General features: G+C 37.7%; 1 protein-coding gene across 4 annotated transcripts in view; it reads left to right on the top strand.

Moving 5' to 3' along the window:
• Positions 1 to 27,530, top strand: part of GRIA2 (glutamate ionotropic receptor AMPA type subunit 2) — a 180,855-nt gene that overhangs the window by 70,400 nt on the left and 82,925 nt on the right. For all 4 annotated transcript variants that reach the window (XR_006273114.1, XM_043487600.1, XM_043487607.1 and 1 more), the window contains exon 3: positions 21,639 to 21,878. Coding sequence is in view for 3 of the 4 variants with exons in the window: in XM_043487600.1 (XP_043343535.1) it covers positions 21,639 to 21,878 (240 nt within the window). In the remaining variant the exon portion in view is untranslated. The remainder of the gene's footprint in view (positions 1 to 21,638; positions 21,879 to 27,530) is intronic.

The following is a 27,530-nucleotide window of genomic DNA, read 5'->3' as shown; positions in this document are numbered from 1 at the left end:
GAGAGATAAGAAAGGCTTCCTAAGCGATCAATGCAAAGAAATAGAGGAAAACAATAAAATGGGAGACTAGAGATCTCTTCAAGAAAATTAGAGATACCAAGTGAACATTTTATGCAAAGACGGGCTCAATAAAAGACAGAAATGGTAGGGACCTAACAGAAGCAGAAGATATTAAGAAGAGGTGGCAAGAATACACAGAAGAACTGTACAAAAAAGATCTTCACGACCCAGATAATCACAATGGTGTGATCACTCACCTAGAGCCAGACACCCCAGAATGTGAAGTCAAGTGGGCCTTAGGAAGCATCACTACGAAAAAAGCTGGTGGAGGTGATGGAATTCCAGTTGAGCTATTTCAAATTCTAAAAGATGATGCTGTGAAAGTGCTGCACTCAATATGCCAGTAAATTTGGAAAACTCAGCAGTGGTCACAGGACTGGAAAAGGTCAGTTTTCATTCCAATTCCAAAGAAAGGCAATGCCAAAGAATGCTCAAACTACCACACAATTGCACTCATCTCACACGCTAGTAGGAGAAGGCAGTGGCAACCCACTCCAGTACTCTTGCCTGGAGAATCCCAGGGATGGAGGAGCCTGGTGAGCTGCCGTCTATAGGGTCGCGAAGAGTCGGACACGACTGAGCGACTTCACTTTCATGCATTGGAGAAGGAAATGGCAACCTACTCCAGTCTTCTTGCCTGGAGGATCCCAGGGACTGAGGAGCCTGGTGGGCTGCCGTCTATGGGGTGGCACAGAGTCAGACACGACTGAAGTGACCTAGCAGCAGCAGCAGCACACGCTAGTAAAGTGATGCTTAAAATTCTCCAGGCCAGGATTCAGCAATATGTGAACCATGAACTTCCAGATGTTCAAGCTGGTTTTAGAAAAGGCAGAGGAACCAGAAAATCAAATTGCCAATATCCATTGATCATCGAAAAAGCAAGAGAGTTCCAGAAAAACATCTATTTCTGCTTTATTGACTATGCCAAAGCCTTTGACTGTGTGGATCACAATAAACTGTGAAAAATTCTGAAAGAGATGGGAATACCAGACCACCTGACCCACTTCTTGAGAAACCTATATGCAGGTCAGGAAGCAACAGTTAGAACTGGACATGGAACAACAGACTGATTCCAAATTGAGAAAGGAGTACGTCAAGGCTGTATATTGTCACCCTGCTTAATTAACTTACATGCAGAGTACATCATGAGAAATGCTGGGCTGGAAGAAGCACAAGCTGGAATCAAGATTGCCGGGAGAAATATCAATAACCTCAGATATGCAGATGACACCACTCTTATGGCAGAAAGTGAAGACGAACTAAAGAGCCTCTTGATGAAAGTGAAAGAGGAGAGTGAAAAAGTTGGCTTAATGCTCAACATTCAGAAAACTAAGATCATGGCATTCGGTCCCATCACTTGTTGGGAAATAGATGGGGAAACAGTGGCTGACTGTATTTTTCTGGGCTCCAAAATCACTGCAGATGGTGATTGCAGCCATGAAATTAAAAGAAGCTTACTCCTTGGAAGGAAAGTTATGACCAACCTAGGCAGCATATTAAAAAGCAGAGACATTACTTTGCCAGCAAAGGTCCGTCTGGTCAAGGCTCTGGTTTTTCCAGTGGTCATGTATGGATGTGAGAGTTGGACTATAAAGAAAGCTGAATGCAGAAAAATTGATGCTTTTGAACTGTGGTGTTGGAGAAGACTCTTGAGAGTCCCCTGGACTGCAAGGAGATCCAACCAGTCCATCCTAAAGTAGATCAGTCCTGGGTGTTTATTGGAAGGACTGATGTTGAAACTGAAACTCCAATACTTTGGCCACCTGATGCGAAGAGCTGACTCACTTGAAAAGACCCTGATGCTGGGAGGGGTTGGGGGCAGGAGGAGAAGGGGACGACAGAGGATGAGATGGTTGGATGGCATCACCAACTCAATGGACATGGGTTTGGGTGGACTCCGGGAGTTGGTGATGGACAGGGAAGCCTGGTATGCTGCGATTCATGGGGTCACAAAGAGTTGGACGTGACTGAACGACTGAACTTAACTAAACTGATCTTATTTTGATGGGAGCGTAAATTAGTATTTGGGTGACAATTTGAGAGCAAGGATAATATTAGCCAGTAGTAGGTTCAAGTAAGTATTTCCACTTTTAAACATCCGTCCTGCAGAAATATTAGCACAAGTCAACAAAGATGCATGCACTGAAATACTTGCTGCACCCTTGTTTGCAGTAGGAAAAATTCTTGACAAGCTAAATATCCGTGTTAGGGAATGTTAATAAAGTGATGCTTTATCCAAGCCAGGGAATATTAAACAGTGGTTTGAAAGAATGAACTAAGTCTCTACCAGCATGGCAATTTCTATGTCAAATGTCAAAGCAGGTTACAGTACAATTGCCCTGTGGTCTCATTAATCAAAAACATAACTCAAACTGAAGCAAACAAAATCAACTCTTATTGGGACTAGAAATGTGGACGTGTATCTGCCAAATGTTTGCTAGAAGGGCTGGCTTCTGGGAAACGTAGAGAGTAAAGGGAAATTATAGCCTTTTAATGAATGAAAGTGAAAGTGTCTGTTACTCTGTTGTGTCTGACTCTTTGTGACCCCATGGACTGAATATACTAGTTCAAATTTTTGAATTTGTGCTTGCTATTTTTGAGTTACACACATTTTGTGTATGTTATTAAGACAAACGGTCATTTAAACTTGTCTTTCCTTATTGATTTTCTACCTGGATAAGGTGTCCATTGGTGTAAGTGGGGTGTTAGCCTCCCACTAATATTGTTACTGTTGAGTTCTCCTTTTATGACTGTTAGCCTTTGCCTTATGTATTTAACTGTTTGTATGTTGGGTGCACATGTGTTTATAATTGCTATATCTTTTTCTTGGATTGATCTCTTGATTATTATGTAGTGTCCTTCCTTGTCTCTTGAAGTATAAATGGACAGATTGGGAGTTTGGGATTCACATATACACACTGCTATATTTAAAAATAGATAACCAGCAAGCACCTACTGTATAGCACAGGGAACTTGGCTCAATACTCTGTAATAAGCTACAAGGGAAAAGGTTTAAAAAAAAAATAGATACATGGATATGTGTAACTGAATCACTTTGCTGTACACCTAAAACTAACACAATATTTTTAATCAAATGTGCTTAAATATAAAATAGAAATTTAAAAAATAGATAAATGGGAGGACCAGAACATCAGTAAGTTACTAATCCTTTCTCTAGGGAATCTCCATCTCTATCCCTTCTCCTGATATTGATGGGGAGTGTATCAGTGAAGCAGGCACATCCTTGGCATCCCTCAGAGCCAGGTACCATGCTTGCTCACCAGATGCTAGGGCCTCATTTTACCAGGACTAATGCACTAAGCGTGAGCAAGTCCACTGTGCTGACTTTAATTACTTCAGGTTCTTAGCAATGGGACATCCAGAGCTCTTCCTAGTACATCTGCAAAATTGCTCATTATATGCTGTTCAAAAAATGTTTCCTCTTTTAATGAACTTGTATGGGTTAACACATATTATAGATAGAAACCCTCTCACTTACCAACAAGTAAGCTGAACAAGAAGCTCATGAAAGCCTCAGGAACTCTGACCCATTCAAAGGCAAGAGGGTTATATCCAATATGAGAGCATCCAAACGATAAGGCCATAAATAAAAAGCTTTTTTGTTTTGTTTTGTTTTTGCCTGACACTTAAAAAATTCCTTTAAGTAGAAATCTTCTCATTTTTCAATTAAGTTTTTGTTCAATTTTTACAAAATTTTCCAATTTTTGAGAAGTATTTTAATTCAATGATTTTTCAATCATGTTTTTAAACATAGGTTTTGATCACAAAAGTTAATGTGTTTGTATATAGTGAAATAGCATCAAATCTGTATTTGGTAACAAAGAAAAATAAAAAGGTCCTTCATTTGAATCAGAATCAGGTAAGATGGTAGAATTTTTTTCAAGCATAATGATCAAGAGTAGCTATGGAGCCTAGGATATCCATGGTATACCCAAGGTACAGATAAACAGCAAGTAGTAAAGGGAAAGTAAAAAGAAAATAGTATGAAGTGGTAAGGAGAAAAATATAAAAAGAAGAAAAAAAGACTAATGAAACATGCAGAAAATAGAATTTAATTTGAGAAAATGTATTGCATCACACACACTCTTTTCTCATGAGTAAAGATGTGATGGATAATAAATACACAATACGTGACATGTTGTCCTGGCATATAGTTAATTAACCATGCTGTGTTAGTTTCAGGTATGTGGAAGTGTTAGTCGCTCAGTTGTGTCTGACTCTGCAACCGCACGGACTGTAGCCCACCAGGCTATTCTGTCCATGGACTTCTCCGGGCAACAGTATTGGAGTGGGTTTCCAGTCCCTTCTCCAGGGAATCTTCCCAACCCAGGGATCGAACCTGGGTCTCCCGCATTTGCAGGCAGATTCTTTACTGTCTGAGCCACCAGGGAAGCCCAGTTTCAAGTGTACGGCAAAGTGATTCAGTTATACATATATTTGTATCTATTATTTTTTCAACTTTTTCCATACAGGTTATTACAGAGTATTAAGCAGAGTGTGTATGTCAACCCCAAACTCCCAATCTGTTTGTCTTAATAACATAAATAAAATGTGTATAACTCAAAAGTAGCAAAGATAAACTCAAACTTTGAAGTTGGCCACCTGAGCCCAAGTCTGAGCTCTGGGGGACCTCAGAGGGCGCAGAGACCTTTGAAAGCTGCCTTTTATCAGAAGCATACAGATGGCTGGTGTCACTATTGGACTTGGAAGCCAGGCATCCACACGCTGCAGCTGGCATGCTTTACCCACACACTCAAGTCCCATCAGAGAATACAATGCCCAGAACTTAGCCAGAACCTAAGTCAGGCAAGAATCTGCAGAGGGTAGAGCTATGTGTATTTATGGGGAGGAAATACATGTCCAGGAATGAAGAATAGGACTGTCTTTTGTGAAACAGCATCTTCTATAAACAGAGGTAATTCTCTTTCGTTTACGTGTCCAGAACCCATCATTAAAATTCACTTGAGAGTTATTGCCTATTACTGCCAGGTCTGCTGTTGCTCTCCTCAGATGATGAATGAAGCCAGAATAGATGTTATAGATTTTTTCAAGCTGCATATAATATGGGCAATGGCAATAAACTTATGACATTTCACCTCACTCAGCAAGTGTAGCACGAAGGTCAGGAAGGATAAACGTTTGTTAGAGGGAAAGAAAAATGTATTATTACAACTTCATCGTTCTCTGCTCCTGAGTGATGATGCTGAATCCTATTTAGTATTTGTATGAAAAATGGGATAAAAATGTATGCATAGGAGAAGCGATTTCTCATAGCAATGATTTGTGGCAGAGCTATAGGGAAAATCATCAGCAAGGCAATTTATAGAAAATGTTGTTGTGATGTGTGTGTATTATCCTTCACATTGTCTTTGAATCATTGAGTGTTTCAGGCACTCCCTGTAAACTGAGTGTCCATGCCAAGAACTGTGCTGGCTTCTGGGAGACAGCGTGGACAAGCAAAGGTTGGCTTTTAAAGAGATGAGCCTTTCAGAAGAGATGTTGAACTGTCTGCCCCTGAGAGTGAAATCCTTCTGTCACTTGGTGGGAAAAAAAGGTGCCCCAGTTTATATGTAAACTTTTAAATAAGGCCATCAATGGAAAGTAAATAGTTTTACTCCACTTCATATGAGAAAAGGGTGTTGATTTATCTACCTTTTCTAAGAAAGAAAAACAGTTCCATTTTTCACATTCTCCCAAATTTTTATATAGAAACCAAATGTTCCAAAACCTTTATATTTCAACAATTGCACTTTTTAAGGAATAAATGTTGCTTATAATAAGTTTTCAGGTTTGAGCAATTCCACTCAATTATGTAAGACATTTGAGATTGTGAGAATCCCTGAAGATACTTTCAAGTGCAAAATGTGTTATTGGATGTCTGTAGACATCCAACTTCATTGGATGACAGACAACTTCCAAGACAAAAGTTCAGGTCTTTCATTCACATTTTCAGTTGTATCCTGAATTGCATCTTTTTTTCTGGTTTGTAACTTCACCTCAGTTGGTTCAGCTTCTCCACATATAAAATATATTTTGAAAATTTAAAATAATTAAATTTCAAAATACTCCAAAGATTGTCTTCTGAGATTCATAACTGTGGGTTTTTTCCTGGTATGAGATATGATAGACTAAATTTCTTGCACTCTGATAGTTGAAGAAAACATTGTTATGCTTTCAGAAATATCCCAGTGTTAACAAAAATGAAATTTCATTATAAAAATCTTTGTTATACAATTAGTTGGGTTCATGTATTCATTCAACAAATATTTGATAATGTAATTGTGAAAATTCCTGAATTGGGTTTTGCATAGGATACAATTCATTACAGTTGGATTTATTGTCATTAACACATTTCTGTAGTGATTTATATTCTGCCAAGGGCTTCTTGATATATTTCTAATTTAATCTCTCAAGATTTCCTATAAGGAAGGCAGGATAAGAATCAGCATCCTCATTCAGTAGATTAGGAACCTCAGGTGCAGACTCAATGATGCTTTTGCTAGATGGCCAGGGAAGGATGGAGATGAGCTTCTGTTCAAGTGATCTTACACTGTTCTCACACTGACCCCTTCTCTCAAGGAGGTCACAGATTCCCCCTCCCCCAACCACCACACACACACACACACACGCCCACACACTCAAACACACTGCGTTTCAGGCCACAAGGGAGGTAAAACCAGAGTGTTGATGGGACTCAGACTCAGGGAAAACCATATTCAGTGGATGGTAAGAAGGACACTTTTCATGGAAGAACTACTATTTTATTACATGACATTTATCAAATGGCCAATGTGTGCCAAATATGGGCTGGACTGTGCTTGGAGATAAATAACTTCCTTCTCTGCTTTCAATTAGCTCTCAGTTCAAGGGCAAAGGTGGACATTTATAACTCAGGCTGAGACGCAGAAATGCAAACTGCATTAGAATCACATGTGAGAGGCATGTGATTCAGACCACACAGAGTGGGCAGCACCTGAGCTCTGGAATGTAGTTTATCCTCTAAGCACTGGGGAGACGATGAATTTTAAGCAAGGGGATTATATCTGCCATGATAGGAAAGAGATTTATTATAAAAGGGGCTATTTGGGAGGTTATTGCAGTGATCTAGCCAATGTTGAAGGATCGTATTAAGGCAGTGTTGGCAGAGCTGGAGAGTACAGATTTGAGATGTCAGATGGGCATTATTTGGTGATTGTTTCATTCTGGGGATAAAGGAACGCGAAAAGTCTGGTGTGATTCTCACATTCTGAAAAGACAGGGTAGATTTTTTTAAACATGTGAACACTTGTCTTATGGATTTGGTGAATTTTATGCTAAAGGAAAGGGATGAGTAAAATCCTGGTGCATGATTAGTAAATAGTTAATATCAACATTGGTAAGAATATGGAAAATAAGAAGGCAGGTCATAAGAGACTTATTGGGTCTTCCTAGTTGCCAGCACTGTTTCAGCTTATCTTTTCTTTCAAAAGGCCCCATTCCAAATTAAATAGGTGGGTAGCATGATTATCTTCCTTTACAGTTGGCTGAGCTGAGACATAGAGAAATATGTAACTTGCCCAACTGAGTCAAACTAGGTAATAGCAAAGCAAGATTCAATCCCTGGTTATTCTCACTTGTAGCTCTATAATTGCTTCATCTAAGGTCAAAGCCCAAGATCCTCAGATACGGAATAACTTTTCTATGATGTTTAACACGTGAGATCAATGTTACAGGATTTTAAACAATGTAAAATAGTGATATTTTATGCATTTCTTTCCATTGTTTCTCTTTTTGTTTTGGGAAAACTCATATTAGAGGTCTTAAAAGAATTAAATATTATAACTAAAAATCATACTTGCAAAGAAATAAATATAAAAATGCATGTGTGCTCAGTAATGTCTGACTATTTGCAACCCAATGGACTATAGCTCACCAGGCTTCTCTGCTCATGGAGTTTTCCAGACAGGAATACTGGAGTGGGGTGCCATTTCCTACTCCAGAGGATCATCTGGACTCAGGGATTGAACTGTGTCTTTAGCATCTCCAGCATTGGAAGGCAGATTCCTTTACCACTGTGCTGTAAAAACACAAAATTTAAAAGTTAGTCATATGCAGTGTTTGTATTATATACACAGTGTATATAGTATATTTGCTACATAATAATTTACAGTGTGTATTTTCTCAGTAAATACATAGGTAAAGGGAGACAATTGTTGTAATGGTTCAGGATTGGGAAACATTTGCACAAGAAAATGGAATTTGGCCTTGTTAAAAGAGATGATACCTTAAGAGATAGAATGTGAAAAAAGGAACAGTTGGAAGACTGATCCCTGGAGAATGTCAGTTACATGCTGTTCTTTAAGAAGGCTCACATGGCGAAAATATAATTTGGAGGAAGATGAGAGAGAGGACATGGGAAAGAACCAAGGAAAAATAGAACTAAGTTGCAAGAAATACAAAATGGAACACACAAGCTTCATATAAGTAGGGGTCTTATCTATCATGCTCAAAGCTTTCTTCCCATATCTAAACAGTAATCTCAGAAGTTCTTAAATATACTTGGTTAATGGAACAAGTGTAGTAGAATAAAATAGAAATGGTTATAGATGACATGAGCAGGACAAGGAAGAGTAATGAATTAATTATTCTGAAATATCAAATCAGGATGGGGAATAAGTGTAAATCTATGGCTGATTCATATCAATGTATGACAAAACCCACTGAAATGTTGTGAAGTAATTAGCCTCCAACTAATAAAAAAATTAAAAAAAAAATAAATAAAACAAGGGAATTTAGCTAGAAAAAAAAAATCAATGATCGCAAAAGTTATGATACCATTAGCAGAAAGAAAAAAAAATCAGTACAAAGACATGATTTGTAGGCTGTTTTCAAGGTTTTCTTTCCTTTTTTTTCTAATGGAATTAGTTTGAGTGATATAGAATAAGAAGTTCTCCAGTGGATGATAGATTAGAATTGAGCTGTCATCTCCAGCCAAGAATATACCATAAGAGGTTGAGATCAAGATAGTGTGAAATCCAGTTGCACTAACAGGAAGGCTGTAACAAACACCTCCATTGGCAAAGAGCATGTACACTTGCTTACTCCCTAAACACAAAGGAGGAAGTAGATTGAAACTGTAGGAGACTATGGACAGTTTCCAAAGACTGCCTGGGTGCTTGCCCCAGCCTGAGCCCCTTGCCCACTGAGCCCTACTCACTCCACACAAGGGCAAGGGCTGCCACAGCTGAGGCGAGTGCTAGGTCACAAGTGCTAGGTCATGAGAGGTGGAGATGGCTGAGACTTGGAGTGGCATCTGAATGGGGTGAAGGCAGCCCCAACTACGTATGGTGACAGCAGGTCGGGAGTAACCTGAGACTCTGACTGGGGCTGCAACCACCACAGCCCATGGCCTGACCCACACCAAGTGTCCACACCAGCTCCTCTTGGTCCAGCACTGCTGGGAGGAGGGGAGAGTACACACTTAGTGGGACTGGAACCAGCTCAGACCAAGCTTCAGGGCTTCTGCTGCAACAACTGGGGACCTACCTCTGTTCCCACTAAGGTGTGGTGGCCCCTGAGCAGTGGAGAAGTCCCAGCTCACACCTGGTTCTGGCTCTAGCCCCTCTTTCTCCAGCCCCACCTCCTACCAATGTGATAACTGCCAGGACACCCTGGAGAAATGTGACTTATGCTCATGTCAGACCTAGCTGTCCCCCAAAGTCACTGGGCACATGCAGGCTGCATAGGATGCTCCCACACAAGAACATCCTTCAAGACCAGGGTAGATAACTGTTTCATCTCCCTATCTCTTTTCCCTAGAGACAGAGAAAGCTAAGCAGAATGAGAAGACAGGGAAGTTTGTTTCAATTAAAAGAGCAGGAGAAAACCCCTGAAAAACAACTAATGAAAGAAATAAATAATTGTCATGTAAAGAGTTCTTAGTAATAAGAATATTAACTTAATTAGGGAAGATAATAAACAGTGAGAATTTTTAAGGGCTTAGAAAGAAAGTGTATATAAAATAAACAGAACTAAAGAATACAATAACTGAAATGAAAAATACACTAGAAGGGATTGACAGCAGACTAGATGGTACAGTAGAATGCATAGGTGCTGTGGAAGAAAGAATAAAAGAAATCATCCAAAAACAAAAAATAAATGAGAACAGTTTAAGGGACCTCTGAGAGAACATTAAGCATTATTTATAGTCTAAAGTTCTCAGGAGAAAGAGATTGAAAATGTACTTGAGGATATTATGGCTGAAATTCCCCAAACCAGCAGGAAACTGATATTCAGGTATAGGACGAACAAAGCATCCTGAACTAGATGAACCCAAACAGACCCACACTAAGACAGAATTATTAAAATGGCAAAAGTTAAAGAGACAGTTCTAAAAGCAGCAAGAGAAAAAGTCATATATGAAGGAAACCCCATAAGGTTATCAGCTAATTTTTCTGCAAAAACTCTGCAGGCCAGAAGGGATTGGCCTGCTTTAGTTAAAGTGCTAAAAGAGAAAAAACCTACAACCTAGGATACTCTACTCAGCAATATTATCATGTAGAATTGAATGAGAGACAAAGAAGTTTTCAGACAAGCAAAAATTGAATTTGTCAGTATTAAACAAATCCTATAAGAGATGTGAAAGGGTCTTCTCTAAGTGGAAAAGAAACGGCTGTAACAGGAAGTAAGTATCTATAAGAAAGGAAAAAACATCCCACTAGTAAAGGGAAATATAACAAAGTCTGAGGATCAACCACTTAAATAAGCTAGTAAGAAGATTTAAAAACAAAGAATTGTAAAATCATATGCATTTCTTATACACATCATATACACTTACTATAATTGCAATAAGAAGTGAAGGGATGAACTTGAAGGTGTTAAATATAACATGAAAAGACTCAGTGTGTGTGAAGGGAGTAAAAAATGTTGATCTTTTAGAATTTGTTTGAACTTTAAATGACCAATAGTTTGAAACAAATAGATATAGTTATAGATCAACATCTGTGAACTCCATGGTAACCACAGATCCAAAACCTATTACTGAAACACAAAAACTAATAAAAAGGAATGCAAACACATCTCCAGACAGTCATTAAACCACAAGGGAGTAAAGTGAAAGTAGAAGAATAAAAAATTTCAGTGAACTAAATACTTCAATCAAAGGACATGGGGCAGCTGACTGAATAACAAAACAAGGCCCACCTATGTGCTGTTTACAGGAGTCTCATTTCAGAGATAAAGACATACACAGACTGGAAGTGAGGAGATGGAAAAAGAAATTTATGCAAACAGAAATGACAAGAAGGTAGGTTTAGCAATCCTCATATAAGACAAAATAGACTTTTTTAAAAAGTCTATAACAAAAGCCAAAGAAGAGCATCATATAATGGTAAAGGGATCAATATAAGAAGAAGATATAACACTAGATATAATAAATATGGACTTAATACAGGAAAACATAATATATAATGCAAATATCAACAGACATAAAGGGAGAAATTGAAAATAATGAAATAATTGTAGAGGGTTTCAATACATCACTTGCTGCTGCTGCTAAGTCGCTTCAGTCATGTCACTTACATCCTGACAAAAAATAAATAAGGAAATAGTCATCTTAAATGACACTGACCACTTGGACTTAATGAATATCTTTAGGAACTTCCATCCAAAAACAAGCAAAAACATTCCCTTCAAGTGCACATGATATGCTCTCCAGGATAGATCACATGGTAGGCCACAAAACAAATGTTCACAAGTTTAAGAAAATACAAATTGCATCAACACTTTTCCTGAGCCTAAAGGTATGAAACTAGAAATCAATTACAGGAAGAAAAATGAGAAAATTGATGCTTTCAAATTGTGGTACTGGAGAAGACCCTTGGACAACAAGGAGATCAAACCAATCAATCCTAAAGGAAATCAACCCTGAGTATTCATTGAAGGACTGATACTGAAGCTGAAGCTTCAATACTTTGGCCACATGATGAGAAGAGTCGACTCATTGGAAAAGACCCTGATGCCAGGAAGGATTGAAGGCAAGAGAAGAAGGGAGTAGCAGAGGATGAGATGGTTGGATGCCATCAGGGACTCAATGGACATGAGTGTGAGCGAAGTCTGGGAGATAGTGAAGGACAGGGAAGCCTGGCATGCTGCAGTCCATGGGATTGCAAAGAGCTGGACACAACTGAGTGACTGAACAACTGCAAATCTGTTGTTTATCTACATGCACTAGCTATCAGAAAGAGAAAGCATGAAGAGAATTCCATTTTGAATCCACTAAAAAAAGGTGGGGATAAATTTCACCAAGGAAGTGAAAAGACTTATACTCTGAAAAATAAAAAAACGTTGATGAATAAAATTGAAGATAATACAAAGAAATGGAAAGATATCTCTTGCTCTTGGATTAGAAAATTAATCTTGTTAAATGGCCATTATACCCAAACAATCTACAGACTTAATGCGATTCTTAGCAAAATACCTAGGTCATGTTTTACAAAACGAGAAGTCCCACATTGCCAAAGCAATCTTGAGAAAAAAGAACAAAGCTGGAAGCATTACATTCCCTGACTTCAGACTCTACTCCAAATCTACAATAATCAAAACAGTACAGTACTGGCACACACACAAAAAGAAATATAGATCAATGGAACAAGACAGAGAGCACATAGAAAAATCCATGCACCTATGACCATCTAATCTATGCCAAAGGAGGCAAGAATATACAATGGAGGAAAAGTCTCTTCAAGAAATGCTACTGGGAAAACTGGACAACTACATATAAAAGAATGACATTAGAATATTCTTCAACACCATACAAAAATAAACTCAAAATAGATTAAAGGCATAAATGTAAGACTTGAAACCATAAAACTCCTTGAAGAAAATGTAGACAGATCATTGTTTAATGCATATTGGAGCAAGATTTTATTTTATTGGACTCCTCAAACAATGGAAACAATAGGAAGAATAAACAAATAAGAACTAATTAAACTTAAATGCTTAATCAAAAGGTAACTTACAGAATGGGATAAATTATTTGCAAATACTATGACTGACTAGGAATTAATATTCAAAATATATAAACAACTCATACAACTCAATATCAGAAAACAATCTGATTTAAAAATGGGCAGAAGACATACAGAATAAGACATATAGATGGCCAATAGAAACATAAAAATATGTGCAGCATCACTAATTATCAGGAAAATGAAAATCAAACTGGAATAAGATATCACCTCACACCTGTCAGAATGACCATCACCAAAAAGTCTACAAAAAATGAATTCTGGATAGATGTGGAGAAGAGGGAACCCTTGTACACTGTTGATGGGAATGTAAACTGTTGCAGCCACTATAAAGATCAATATATAGGTTCCCCAAAACACTAAAAATAGTACTACTACATGATTCAAAAATTCTACTCCTGGATGTATTCCAAAGCAAATGAAAACACTGATTTGAAAAGACATATGCACCTTAATGTTCATGGCAGCATTATTTAAAATAGCCAAGATATGGAAGTGACCTAAGTGTGTGTGCATGCATGCTCAGTCACATTCAGTTCTTTGCAACCCCATGGACTGTAGCCTGCAAGCCTCCTCTGTCCATGGAATTTTCCAGGTAAGAATACTGGAGTGGGTTGCCATTGCCTCCTCCAGGGGATCTTCCTGACCCAGGGATAGAACCAGCATCTCCTGCATTGCAGGCCGATTCTTTATCACTGAGCCACCTGGGAAGCCAGTCGAAGTGTCTATCAATAGACAAATGGATAAATGTCTCTCTCTCTCTCTCTCTCACACACACACACACACACACACACACACACACACACGCGCGCGCGCGCGCCACTAAAATATTACTCAGCCATAAAAAGAATGAAATATTCCATGTGCAACAACATAGATGGACCTGGAGAGTAATATGTTTTTTAGTGAAATAAGTCAGCCAGAGAAAGACAAATACTGTATGTTATCACTTATATTTGGAATTGAGAAGTAAAACAAATGAACATATATAAAGAACAGAAACACACAGATATGGAGAACAAACTAGTTACCTGTGGGGAGAGAGAAGCGTGGAAGTCAAGATAAGTGTAAGGGGTTAAGAGATATAAACTATTATGTATAAAAACAAGTATGCAAAAGGATGTATTGTACAGGGAAATACAGTCATTATTTTAAAATAACTTTAAATGGCTACTAAGTAAAGTGATCCCATCTTAATATTCTTTTTAGTATTCATGGCTATCTGTAGATCCAATGCAATCTCTATCAAAGCACCAATGGCAGTTTTCATAGAACTAGAACAGATTAATTTTTGTATGGAAACAGAATAAATAATAATAAATAAATTCAGAGAGTCCAAGAAAGCTACATATGAGAAAAAATTATTAGATTTAATGATTAAGAGATCTTAAGGAAGATTTCAATAGTAAAATTGGGGTCAATGTTTATAAGAACTTTGTGCCAAAAACGTGTGATAAAAGATGAGAGAGATTTTCTTTGGTCTCCAGATTTTGAGGTCAGGCTGGTTTGGTGATACGGCTTTCATACAGACTTGTGTAGACTTCACACAAGCTGCAAAGCATGGTTCCTGCTTATGAAGCAGCCTACAAGTTTCATACCAGTCAATGGCAATTTATAAATGTAAACAATGTTAAACAAAATCCATCAGGCTCTTTTATTCTCCCTTCCTACTAAATAATCATGCAAGGTTCTCTAGGCTGTATGGAATATGCCACATTAGCAGCACCAATGAGCAGAATGACCTAAGAGAAAAATATGTGAGTTGGATGCTCCATCAGCATTGTTATTGACTTTTATCGTCTGGGCTTGTAATAAAAAGTAGAATAATCAACAAGTTACTTATACCCAGGAGATTATAATTCTGCTGTTTGACCTAAAGTATCTTTAAAAAGGATTTGCCTTTGCTGAGTTTCTCAAAGTTGATATTAAATATTTAATTAAAGGCATACTCAGAGCATCTTTACCTAATATTTTACATTCAACTTGGAATTTTAAGGCATAAATACAATTCTAATGCTATTTAGCATAATAATTCAGAAGTTTATAATAGTGTTTATATACAGAGGGTAGTTGTGCAGGTCATGAATCTAGATGTGAAACTGGGAGTTTTCTCTTCCTTCCTCTGCCTCCAGAGCTGACACGGGAGAAGGTGACTATATGGAGTGCAGTATTGTCTAACTCATTTTAATGCCACCTGCAGCAACATGGGAGGACCTAGAGATCATCATATTGAGTAAATAAGTCAGACAGAGAAGGAGAAATATGGTATGACATTTCTTATATGCAGAATCAGAAAAGAAATTATACAAATGAACTTATTTACAAAGCATACAGACTCACAGACTTAAAGAACTGTGAGTTGTTATTGTTGCTGGGGAAGGATAAGGGGAAGGGATAGTTAGGGAGTTTGAAATGGACATGTACACACTGCTACATTTAAAACAAATAACCAGCAAGGACTTACAGTATAGCATATGGAACTCTGCTCAATGTTACATGGCAGTCTGGATGGGAGGGGAATTTAGAGGAAATGGATGCATGTATATGCATGACTGAGTCCCTTCGCTGTTCTCCTGAAACTATCACAGCACTGTTAATCAGCTATTGTTGTTCAGTCGCTCAGTCATGTCGGACTCTTTGTGACTCCATGAACTAGAGTATGCCAGACTCCCCTGTCCTTCACCATCTCCTGGAGCTACCTCAAACTCATGTCCATTGAGTCAGTGATGCCATCCAATCATCTTGTCCCCTGTTGTCCCCTTCTCCTCCCCCCTTCAATTTTTCCAAGCATCAGGGTCTATTTTAATGAGTCGCCTCTCTGCATCAGGTGGCCAAAGATTTGGAGCTTCAGCTTCAGCATCAGTCCTTCCAGTGAATATTCAGGATTGATTTCCTTTAGGATTGACTGATTTGATCTCCTTGAAGTCCAAGGGATTCTCAAGAGTCTTCTCCAACACCACAGTTCAAAAGCATCAATTCTTTGGCGCTCAGCTTTCTTTATGGTCCAACTCTTGCATCCATACATGACTATTGGAAAAACCATAGCTTTGATTATATGTAAAACTGAAAAAATTAAAAAAGAAAAAAAGAAATGTGTCTTTGAAACTGTTTCCAGAGCTATGATACATTACTTAAATATTGTCTTGATAGTAAGTCTTCCTTCTTTCAGGATAGATATGTTAGGGAAATGACTGAATTTTGGAGGATTGCTAGCGAATAAGGTAGAGATGAAAATGAGTAATTTTGTTTCTAATCAAGGAGGAGTCCTTTCAAAGTGGAGCACTCATGTTCTTGTGTATTATGTCAGTGGGCTCTTGTATCAGTACTGGGGAGATCAGTATTATTAATAGCATGCAAACAATCTGATATTTTGGGAGTGGATTGTTAGGAGCATAGCACTCAGTGTTTCTTGTTGAGATGATCTTGCAAATTGGGTAAACGAAACACTTTAGCTCAAGTCAACATTCTGACTGAGTCCTGGCTATAAATTGCAATGTCATCTTATCATGCTTGGGAACAGGGACAATGACAGACAGAGGTCAAGAGAGAGGAGCTGTGTCGGCTAAATGGGGCTCATTGTGTGTGTGGTAATGGGACGCCGAGAGAGGAAAAACCTAAAAAATAGAGGGTGTGGGCAAGTGGACAATTGAATTTGTGTCATGAAAAGATGAAGGACAAGGAGGGAGGTTGAGAGGAGACTGAATAGTCAGGAGGGAGTGGCCATGGTTCTGCAATAATGGCCACTGGAAAATCAGCTGAACTGCCTGGAAAATCAGCTGAACTGCCTGCACTTTTTTCAAGTACCTCTTGAGTTAGTAAATTGTCATTTCTGATGAAGTCTTGTGCAGTTTGTGCATATTGTTGGACCAATGCCAGGTGTTTCCAGATGGTCATGATAACCAGGAGGTCCCTTGACAACTTACTCCAGAGTCTAAAACAAATGGAAAATGAAAGGTAATGGCTCCTTATTCAGATTGTGTATGCAAACACTGGCCTCTTTTACCGAGTGATTCACTGAGGATGGATGAGGAAGCCTCATTAATAAATCATGTTGCCTGATATTCCTATAGTATTTAGGTGATATGCCAACACTTTGCAGTAAATGAAATAAAATAGACCCAGAGAAAAGTTTAGAGCAACTTCTCATTTTTATGTCTTGTGGAATCAACAATTTCTGAACAAGCTTGAGATTTAAGATATACATGTCAGTACACATATATACGTGTATAAAATAAATCATGGCAGAATTTGCCTAGAAGGGTTTTAGTAGTGAAAGGGCTTTTTCATGTATGTGAGCAATGAGCAGAATCAGACACATTAAAGGTGGTTTTCCAGTTCTGTACTCAGACAAGGACAGAACTATAAGTGTGAATATGTCAGGAATCTCATCTTTGCTTTATGTTAAAGTTTTAAAATAAATGTAAATAAATACACACAGTTATTTTCTGAGATATATTAGTCTGTTGTGCAGAAAATCGGTAGTAAAGATGGCGATTGATATATTACACAGACCTAGACATATTACACCTAAAATCCCAGAAAATGTCTTATGTTAGAAAGGCAGAAATGAGTTGAAGACTAATAAATATTTAAAAGAAAATAGGAATATTTGATGAATAAAGGCCACTCAAAGAAATAACCAATCTGGCTTTCCTTTCATTTCATATCACACAGTAGTCATTATAAATTATTGCCTATCATGTACTGATTGCCTGCAATTAGCTATTATAATCTTTGGGAACTTTCTTATTCTGAAACAATGATCTTTACTTATGAAAATAAATAATACTCTTATTTATGAAGCAAATCTACTTTTTCTATAGATCATTTATTTTTGTGACTAAATTAAAGTGAAATATGATAGTATTGGCTTTCTCCTTTAAATGAAGTTTAATCAATGTGAAAGGAAGTTTGGATAGCTGACTTTCATATTTTGGATTGAAATAAACTTTGAAATTAAAAAAAAAATCAGTTATTCATCCACTCAAAGCATGTAGTTGACCTGAATTTGTTGTCTTAAGAACTGGGGTGTGTGGTTTGTACTGTGTGTTGCAGGGGTTAGTCTTGGACAAAGGAACCCTACTTCTCAGAAAGATAGGATTAAATCTGTGTTTCAAAAATTATTCTGGTTAAATTGTGGAGAATTGAATGAAAGGGGCATAACTGGATGAAGGAGGAACACTGGGCAGGTATTCCACTAATCCGAGTGAGAAACACAATATTATCCATTAATAAAGAGTGTGGACTCTGAATCCCAACTGTTTGGATTTTAATACAGCATCTCTCATTTGCTAGATGTCTGACTGGTTAAGTCACTTCATCTTCCTACATTTAAATTTTCCTTTCAGCAATTGGGAAATAATAATAGTTTCTATTTTGAGGGTTATCAAGAGAAATAGGTAAGTTAATGTACCATGCCAGGCCACAGGGCAAGCACCAGGTACATAACATATGTTGTTAGTGAATTGGTTGGAGTAGAGAAAGACATAAGGGGACCACCTTTGAATATATTTAGGTATTCGAATGACTATAACTTAGTGATGGTCTGACTACAGGGGAGGGTTTGGGAGAAGGTCTTTCACTGAAATACAAGTAGGGGTAGAGAACAAGGGATTGTGGGAGCGATGGGGACTTCCCAATAAAATATTGTATTTTTTCTTCTAAGAATGATTCTAAGCCAGAGCATTTTGATAATATTTTGTCTCATGTGAAGTAGACACATGCATAAATTAAGCTCATGGGAAAAGTTAAAAAAGATTAAGAATTCTGAGCTTCATTCAGCCGCTACTTGACTTAGTCTCTGAAGGCGAGAGATGTCCTTTTCGGGTGACATGTGTCTATGCGTGATGCCAGGCCTGCTTCTATCTTCTCTCAAAGAGGTTTTGGTCAGCATTGGACTTTTCATAAGCACACCAGTCGTGTAATATAAAAACATTATTAGCACAATAAAGCCTTTTAAAAGAATCAGCTAATATAAGGAATGAATTCTCATGAATATATATAAATCTCAGATAATGGCAGTTAGTTCTTCTTACAATTAACGATTTTTACTTGTACTCTTTTTTTAAATAAAGTTATCCTAAAATATGTTTACATTTACATAGTCTGTTAAATAATAATGTGCATGTTTTCTTTTTTCTTCCAGTTCTGAAAGTGTTAGTCGCTTAGTCATGTCCAACTCTTTGAAATCCCATGGACTGTAGGCCACCAGGCTTCTCTGTCCATGAAATTTTCCAAGCCAGAATACTGAAGTTTGTGGACATTCCATTTTCCAGGGGATCTTCCTGACTCACAGGTCAAATCTGGGTCTTCTGCTTTGCAGGCAGATTCTTTACCATCTGAGCCACCGGGGAAGCCCTGTTTTATTGAGATGTAATTGACATACAGCACTGTATGAGTTTAAAGCAGACAGCACAATGATTTGACTTACAGATATCATGAAATGATGACCACAATAAGTTTGGTGAGCATTCATCATATCACATAGATACAAAATAAAAGAAAAATTAAAAAATTTTGAGATGAGAGCTATTAGGGTTTACTTTCTTAGCAACTTTCACATATGACATTCTGTGGTGTTAATTACATTTATTATGTTTTACATTACATCCTTGGGCTTTCCTCATCGCTCAGATGGTAAAGAATGTACCTGCCAATGCACACGGCACAGGTTCGATCCCTAGTCAGAAGTATTCCCTGGCGAAGGGAATGATTAACCATTCCAGAATTCTTGCCTGGAAAATACCATGGACAGAGAAGCCTGACGGGCTACAGTTCATGGGGGTCACAAAGAGTCAGGCACGACTGAGCGACAAACACTTTCACTTCACTTCACTTCACATTACATCCCTAATACTTCTTTATCTTATATCAGGAATTTCATACACTTGACTCCGTTCATCCAATTCTCCAATTCCCCACTCCTCATCTCTGGTGACCACAAATACAATCTTTTTTTCTATGAGTTTGTTTGTTTGTTTGTTTTTGATGTATAATTGACCTACAGCGCTATGTTACTGCCTGGCGCACAACATAATTCCTTATTTCTGTATATTACAGAATAATCACCATGATAAGTCTAGTTACCATCTGTCACCATACAAAGTACTATTGCCTATATTCCTCACAATCTACATTTCTTCCCTATGACTCATTTATCTTGCAACTGGAATTCATACATCTTGATTTCCCTCACATATTTCACTCATCCCCACCCCTTATCCCCACCCCACTGCTGATCATCTCTTTATTCTCTGTATCTGTGTTTCTGTTTTGCTATATTTACATATTTGTTTTGTCTTTTAGATTCCACACATAAGTGAAATCATACAGTATTTGCTTATTTCACTTAGCACAATATCCTTTAGGTCTATCCAAGATTTTATTTTTTTTTAATAGCTGAGTAATATTTCCATATATATATACACTACATCTTCTTTACCTACTTATCTGTTGATGGTCACTTATGTTGCTTCCATGTCTTGGCTATTATGAATAACATTGCTATGAACATTGGGGTGCATTATTTTAGAAAAGTACCCAAAAGTAGAATTGCTTGATTGTATGGTAGTTCTACTTTTAACTTTTTGAGGAACCACTATAATGTTTTCCATAGTTGCTGTACAAATTTACATTTCTACTAACACTGTGCAAGGGTTCGCCTTTCTCCATATATTGCCAACACTTGTTATTTGTTGTGTTTTGATGATGCCCATTTTAATGGGTGTGAGGTGATATCTCATTGTGGGGTTTGATTTACATTTCCCTAATATTAATGATGTTGAACATCTTTTCATGTGTCTATTGGCCATCTGTATGTCTTCTTGGGAAAAATGTCTACTCAGGTCCTCTGCCCATTTTTTATTTGGGTTGTTTTCATTTTTTGTTGAGCTATATGAGTTATTGGAGAAGGCAATGGCAACCCACTCCAGTATTCCTGCTTGGAAAATCCCATGGACGGAGGAGCCTGATAGGCTGCAGTCCATGGGGTCGCGGAGAGTCGGACACGACTGAGCGACTTCATTTTCACTTTTCACTTTTCACTTTCATGCATTGGAGAAGGAAATGGCAACCCACTCCAGTGTTCTTGCCTCGAGAATCCCAGGGATGGGGGAGCCTGGTGGGCTGCCGTCAGTGGGGTCGCACAAGTCAGACATGACTGAAGCGACTTAGCAGCAGCCACAGCAGCATATGAGTTATTTGTATATGCTGGCTATTAACCCCCAATCAGATATATGATTTGCAAATATCCTCTCCCATTCAGTAGGCTGTCTTTTTAGATTTGTTGATAGTTTCTTTCACTGTGCAAAAACTTTTAAGTTCTATATAGTCCCATAACCAGAATTATTTTTTAATGCTTTATAATTCTTTGTATTTCTCAAATAAAGTGTTAAATAAGTCTTCATAAACTTGATGAATTATCAGCTCTCTATATGTTTTAATTTGTTGATTCTTTTGTATAGTATATAAGATGACATTAGCTTCAAGCAAATGCATGTGATTATATGCCAGTTTCAATGACTTATCTTTCTATTTCCCCTGTTCTTCTAGTCTGCTCCCAGTTTTCAAGAGGAGTCTATGCTATTTTTGGATTTTATGACAAGAAGTCAGTAAACACCATCACATCATTTTGTGGCACGCTCCATGTGTCCTTCATCACTCCCAGCTTCCCAACAGATGGCACCCATCCATTTGTCATTCAGATGCGACCGGACCTCAAAGGAGCCCTCCTCAGCTTGATTGAGTACTACCAGTGGGACAAATTTGCCTACCTCTACGACAGTGACAGAGGTAAGTGACAATGCCTCTCTCTCTTTGTAATGGGTCAAGTTCAATGCCCACACATTACATTCATACTTACACATGATGTTATAGAGCTGTGTGAGTATATTCCAAGGGTGCGTGCATGCTTAGTCACTTCAGTAGTGTCTGACTCTTTGTTCCCCTATGGGCTATAGCCCGCAAGTTTCCTCTGTCCATGGGATTTCCCAGGCAAGAATACTAGAGTGGGTTGCCACGCCCTCTCCAAGGGATCTTCCTGACCCAGGGATTGAACCTGTGTCTTCTGCATTGCAGGCAAATTGTTTACTGCTGAACCAGCGGGGAAGCCATAGTCCAAGGGTAACTTGGCTTAACTATGCTCTGAAAATGAAATGCAATTTGAACTAGGAAGCATATTTAAAATAAAGCAAACAAAAACATTGTGGATGTACAATTTATAGAGATAGATTGTGTTCACACAATGCCTGTATGTTCTGTTGTAATGTGAAAAGCCCTTTATGATATCAGCAGCTCAGACCCTAGGAGGACTATATTTCCAGCTCAAGGTGAGTAAAGTGACTCCTTGCAAACTAGTTTAAATAAGACTTGAGTAAATATGCAAATAAGAACATCTAAAAAATGTATAAGTATTAAATATTTCCCCATGCAAAAGTTTTATCAGGCTAGGATGGTTGTTACTAACCTTGCTTTGTAATGAGATTCCTGAATCTTAGACACATTGCAAGACTTTTTCATGATCCGTTCATGTGTGGTTCAGCTGAACTCAAGTCTTTTGACACCAAAGCTTTGTCACAAGTCTCTGTGGTTACTTATAAGGAGATGGTTTGGATTAGCATGCCAATTAGAGTCTAGGCTCATTATGCTCGTTTTTATTTCGGGGTTGAGAGCACTTGCTTTGTGTTTCCCACATCATTTGTCCTGAAGTTTGGTATTAGAAGGCCTGATTAACCTTACATGTCATAAAATTCTAGGTATTGCTAACCATTCCTGGGTCTGTGATTCAGCTTCAGTGGGTCTGTGTACTTCCTAAAATAGTATGAACGCTTTGTGCACGTGGTCATAGGTGATTTTTCTCAAAAGAGTATCCACCACCAAACTCAGAATTATTGAGGACCACCGTTGCCAAAATACCAGCCTGTTCAGGGAGCAGCGTGCTTTAAAGATTCAAGGGAAAACCAGAAGTTTATTTCCTACCAGGAGAAGGCACCTTGCTTTCCTGCAAAGACAGCTGAGCCGGGAGCCAGCCACTAGCCCTTCTCTAGGATCAGTTTGCAGACATTGACTACAGCAATCAGAGCCTGGTGTCAGGTTCTCTGTCCTGGTCTCCAGTCCTGAGAATAACACTCTGTGGGACAGTCAGTCATCACTATACAAACTGAGCAAGTTTCTTCCTGCTTTGAGAAGGGAGAACTTTGTTCTACCCATGGGGAGTGAAAAACTGAAACACAGAACTGTTTAGAGTAAATACAGATTCCAGGGTACTGGGTTGCTCTGAAGTATCATTCTTTTTCATGTGATAAAGGGCTTAGCATCTTGCCCTCTGCTGACTGTCACTCTTGACCCCTCTTCTAGGATTTCTACCATCTAAATGACTTTTACTTCTAGCCTCTCTTCTGTGTCCTTGTCAAGTCTCTAGGCCCATGTGCTCATCCTTCATCCTTCCATTTCTGTACTTGTTTCTCTTCAATCCATTTTCCATAAAGGAGCCAGAAACTTTGAATGCTTTTATTAATTTCTTTAAATTTAGTCATTGCTTTCTATGGGGGTAGAGTTGATTTACAATATTGTGTTAGTTTCAGGTGTATAGCAAAGTTCAGCTATACGTATATATATATCCACTCTTTCAGATTTTTTTCCCACATAGAATGTTATAGGATATTAAATCGAGTTCCCTGTGCTACACAGCAGGTCCTTGTTGTTCATCTATTCTATATGTACTAGTGTGTGCATATTAATCCCAAGCTTCTAATTTATCTCTCCCTCTGTTTACCCTTTGGTAATCATGTTTGTTTTCTATGTCTGTGAGTCTGGTTCTGCTTTGTAAATAAGTTCATTTGTGTCATTTTTTTTTTAGATTCTACATATAAGCGATATCATATGATATTTGTCTTTGACTTATTTCACTTAATATAATAATCTCTACATCCATCCATGTTGCTGCAAATGACATTATTTAATTTTTTGATGACTGAATATATTTCATTGTATATATATACACCACATCTTTATCCATTTTTCTGTAGATGGACATTTAGGTAGTTTTCATATCATGGCTATCGTAAATAGTGCTGCAGTGAACATCAGGGTCCATTGTTTTGAACTATGGTTTTCCCTGGATATATGCCCAGGAGTGGCTTCTCAGCTGGCTCAGTGGTAAAGAACCCACCTGCCAATGCAGGAGACACAAGAGATGTGGGTTCAATCCCTGGAGTTTGGGAAGATCCCCTGGAGTAGGAAATGGCAACCCACTTCAGTATTGTTGCCTGGAAAATTCCACAAGGATCTTGGAGGGTTACTGTCCGTGGAGTTGCAAATAGTCTGACATGACTAAATGACTGAACACAGCAATGCCCAGGAGTGGGATTGCTGGATCATATGGTAGCTCTATTTTTTGACTGTTTTATATGCTTTTCTGGCCACATTGATCTCTTGCTTAATATACTCCAATGACTCTTCATTATAATGAAGATAAAGTTAAAAATTACTAATATGACTTTAGGGTCTTGTTAGTATCTGGTTCCTGCCCATTTATGCTATGGTCTTGCTCATCTACCAAGCTAAACCCATTTCACTAACATTATTTCACTTTCTCAGATGTACCATACTCTTTCACCTCAAATCTCTGCACATTCTTCTAAATCTTTCTCCTTAGGTCTCAGGTTATATAACATTCCCACAGAGATGAATTTACTATTGTTATCTTCTCTCAAAGTAATCTCTTTTTTTCCTATAATACTTATCACTATATATAATTAATATTGATGTTCATTCTTTCACCCAAGAATTAAGATTCTAGTATGTTCTAGGAATTGTTTAATCACACAGGTTTTAATCTTTTTATTTAAGACCTGGCTATACGCCCGGGAAGCCAATGCCCTGGCAGTAACCACTACACTTAACTGTCCACACAGTGCTTAAGATAATGCTGAAAAAGAGCTGATAGTCAATAAATGGGGTCAATAACTGAATGAGCTGAACATCTGTGTGTTTTGAGATGATATTAGAACCTGAATCCTGCTTGCTAAACCAAAGGATCAGAGATGAATTCTCCTTACTTTTTGATGAGGTGGAAGGTGGCATTTTATCTTTAGGGACACACTTCACCTTCTCTATGGCGCCCTCTAGTCGACACTGAACTTTTGAGATAATTCAAGGAGACAACAGCTGATATAAATAGAAAAAGAGAAACTCTAGTATTGGAAGGGAGAAGAAAGACAAGCTCTGGGAAATAAAGGATCAGATGATGAGGATAGACTTATGTACTTGTGAAAAGAACCTGAGACATTTTAATGATTTTATTAACACTTTAGAAATAGTAAATGAAATTGAAGTGATGAGATAATCTCCAATCATTAAATTATACAAATTGATTTGAGTTCAAGTGCAGCCACGGAGAGGTCACTGCTAGAGTGATATTATTAAGTAGTTGTATATTAAAGCCAAAATTGACTTTGTGGATACATTTTCAAGTTATTTTCAAATGGATACTTATGTTTTAATATGAAGAGTATTACACTGGCCTTTTAGCTGAATCTGTTTTCAGAGATAAATGTGTAAGACTCAAAGTCTGGCAAAAGACTTGACCTTCATGTAATGTTTCAGTTGTCTTATAGAAATGGGATGCTTGCTCTCTGATTTTTTCCTTATTAATGACAATTGTTATAGCTTTGCTGTTGTATCACATTTTAAAATGTCTATTCATTCATTTGTCAAGTTATGTTTTCCCGCCCCACCAATTGTAGACAAAGGAGGACAAAGATGCATCCTGATCTTTGTGTAGATCTTTGACTAGTTCAGGTTTACTTGTGATCGGGGTGCCATGTGACCCCTTAGAAATGCTGGAGTCTTCTCTTTATCCAAGCTATGTGACAGCAGCCTGGAACTCCTTGTTACCCCAGCATCCTTCCTAAAGCTCCAGAAAGAGTGGCTCGATGGATCTTCAACATATTTGAGCTATAGAGTAATGGTGCTACCTATGTTAATGCATTCAATATAGGTTTTTTTTTGGATACATATGTACTAAATTTGAACCAGAACTTGCTCAAAATGTGGTTTTTATTTATTGGGTTCATGTTGATAAAGTAAGGTAATACATTTCTGTAGACAGTAGGTAAAACCAGAACTAATGATTTATAACTTGGTTTTAATTTTGAACCATACTGTTTTTCCCTGAAGGAAAGGCACATTGATTCCAGTTCTAAAAAGGCACCATGAATGGAATAAAAATGCTTCCAAATTATAAATTTTTTTTACCATGTTCCTGAGAAAGTCAGAGAGGGAAATATATGTTAATCTAGTCTGGTCTAGGCATGCTGCTTTGATTTAGTGATCATAAATATTAATTTCTGTGCCTGAAAGATGAATAAGGGCAGTGAATTTTAAACGGAACAAAGAAAATATTTTTAAGAAAAAAGACATAGTCTGAATGAAATAGAACTATTTGCAGTAGTCATTTTTAATCCCACCCATTAATGTGAAAACTCAGATATTTAAGGGGCTTCCTAGGTGTCACTACTGGTCAAGAACCCGCCTGCCAATGCAGGAGACATAAGAGACACAGGTTCAATCCCTGGGTTGGGAAGATCCCCTGGAGAAGGAAATGGCAACCCACTTCAGTCTTCTTTCCTGGAGAATCCCGTGGACAGAGGAACCTGGCAGGCTACAGTCCATAGGGTCTCACAAAGTTGGACACAACTGAAGAGACTCCTCATGCATGCAAGACATTTAGACTTCATTTGTTCAGGGGCTGTAGGTTTTTCTATAACTTTGTCACAGTATTGTGAACATGAGCTCAAGATGAGACTGTTAACTGCTTCTAGTAATACTTGGAGAGAAGATTTAGGGAGATTGTCAACTTATGAATAGGTTATACAACTATAACTAATCCAGCAACAGTTAAGCTCATGAAGAAGCAATACAGTAAAGAAATAAGTTAACAGTACTTTAGCCATTCTTTCTTCTATCCAGAAATCTGAGCCTTTAGTTAGAGTATAGAACTTAATTTTAGAGTTCTATAATATTCTTGAGAGTTTTCAGAATATATTTTAAGTACATTTATTAGATAGAACAGTTCATTTTCCAGATTTTTTTTCTATTTGTAGATGAACAATTGTGTATCTCAAATTTTCTTTGTCCTAAGCAATGAAATAACAAGAAATTAAGCCAGGATTTATATATCCTGATTTAGTGGTACAGATACCAGTCGAATAACCAGCTACTAAAAGTTTTAAACAAACCAATATTTATATAGAATTCCCATTGTTCATACAAGTTTATATTCTGAATTAAGTGATGAATGTATTTATAAAGATACTTCTAGGCTAGTTTATGTGGAAGGGAAAGAGGTAATACTTACTTCCCTAATTAGAATATGTTACCAAGACACTAAAAGCATTAATTTGTGTTTTGTATGAATAATTTAGTTTCACCATAATATTTGTG

The sequence above is a fragment of the Cervus canadensis genome, chromosome 1 (assembly GCF_019320065.1).
Source record: "Cervus canadensis isolate Bull #8, Minnesota chromosome 1, ASM1932006v1, whole genome shotgun sequence".
Lineage (NCBI taxonomy): Eukaryota > Metazoa > Chordata > Mammalia > Artiodactyla > Cervidae > Cervus > Cervus canadensis.
This window is presented reverse-complemented; position numbering and strand designations above follow the sequence as displayed.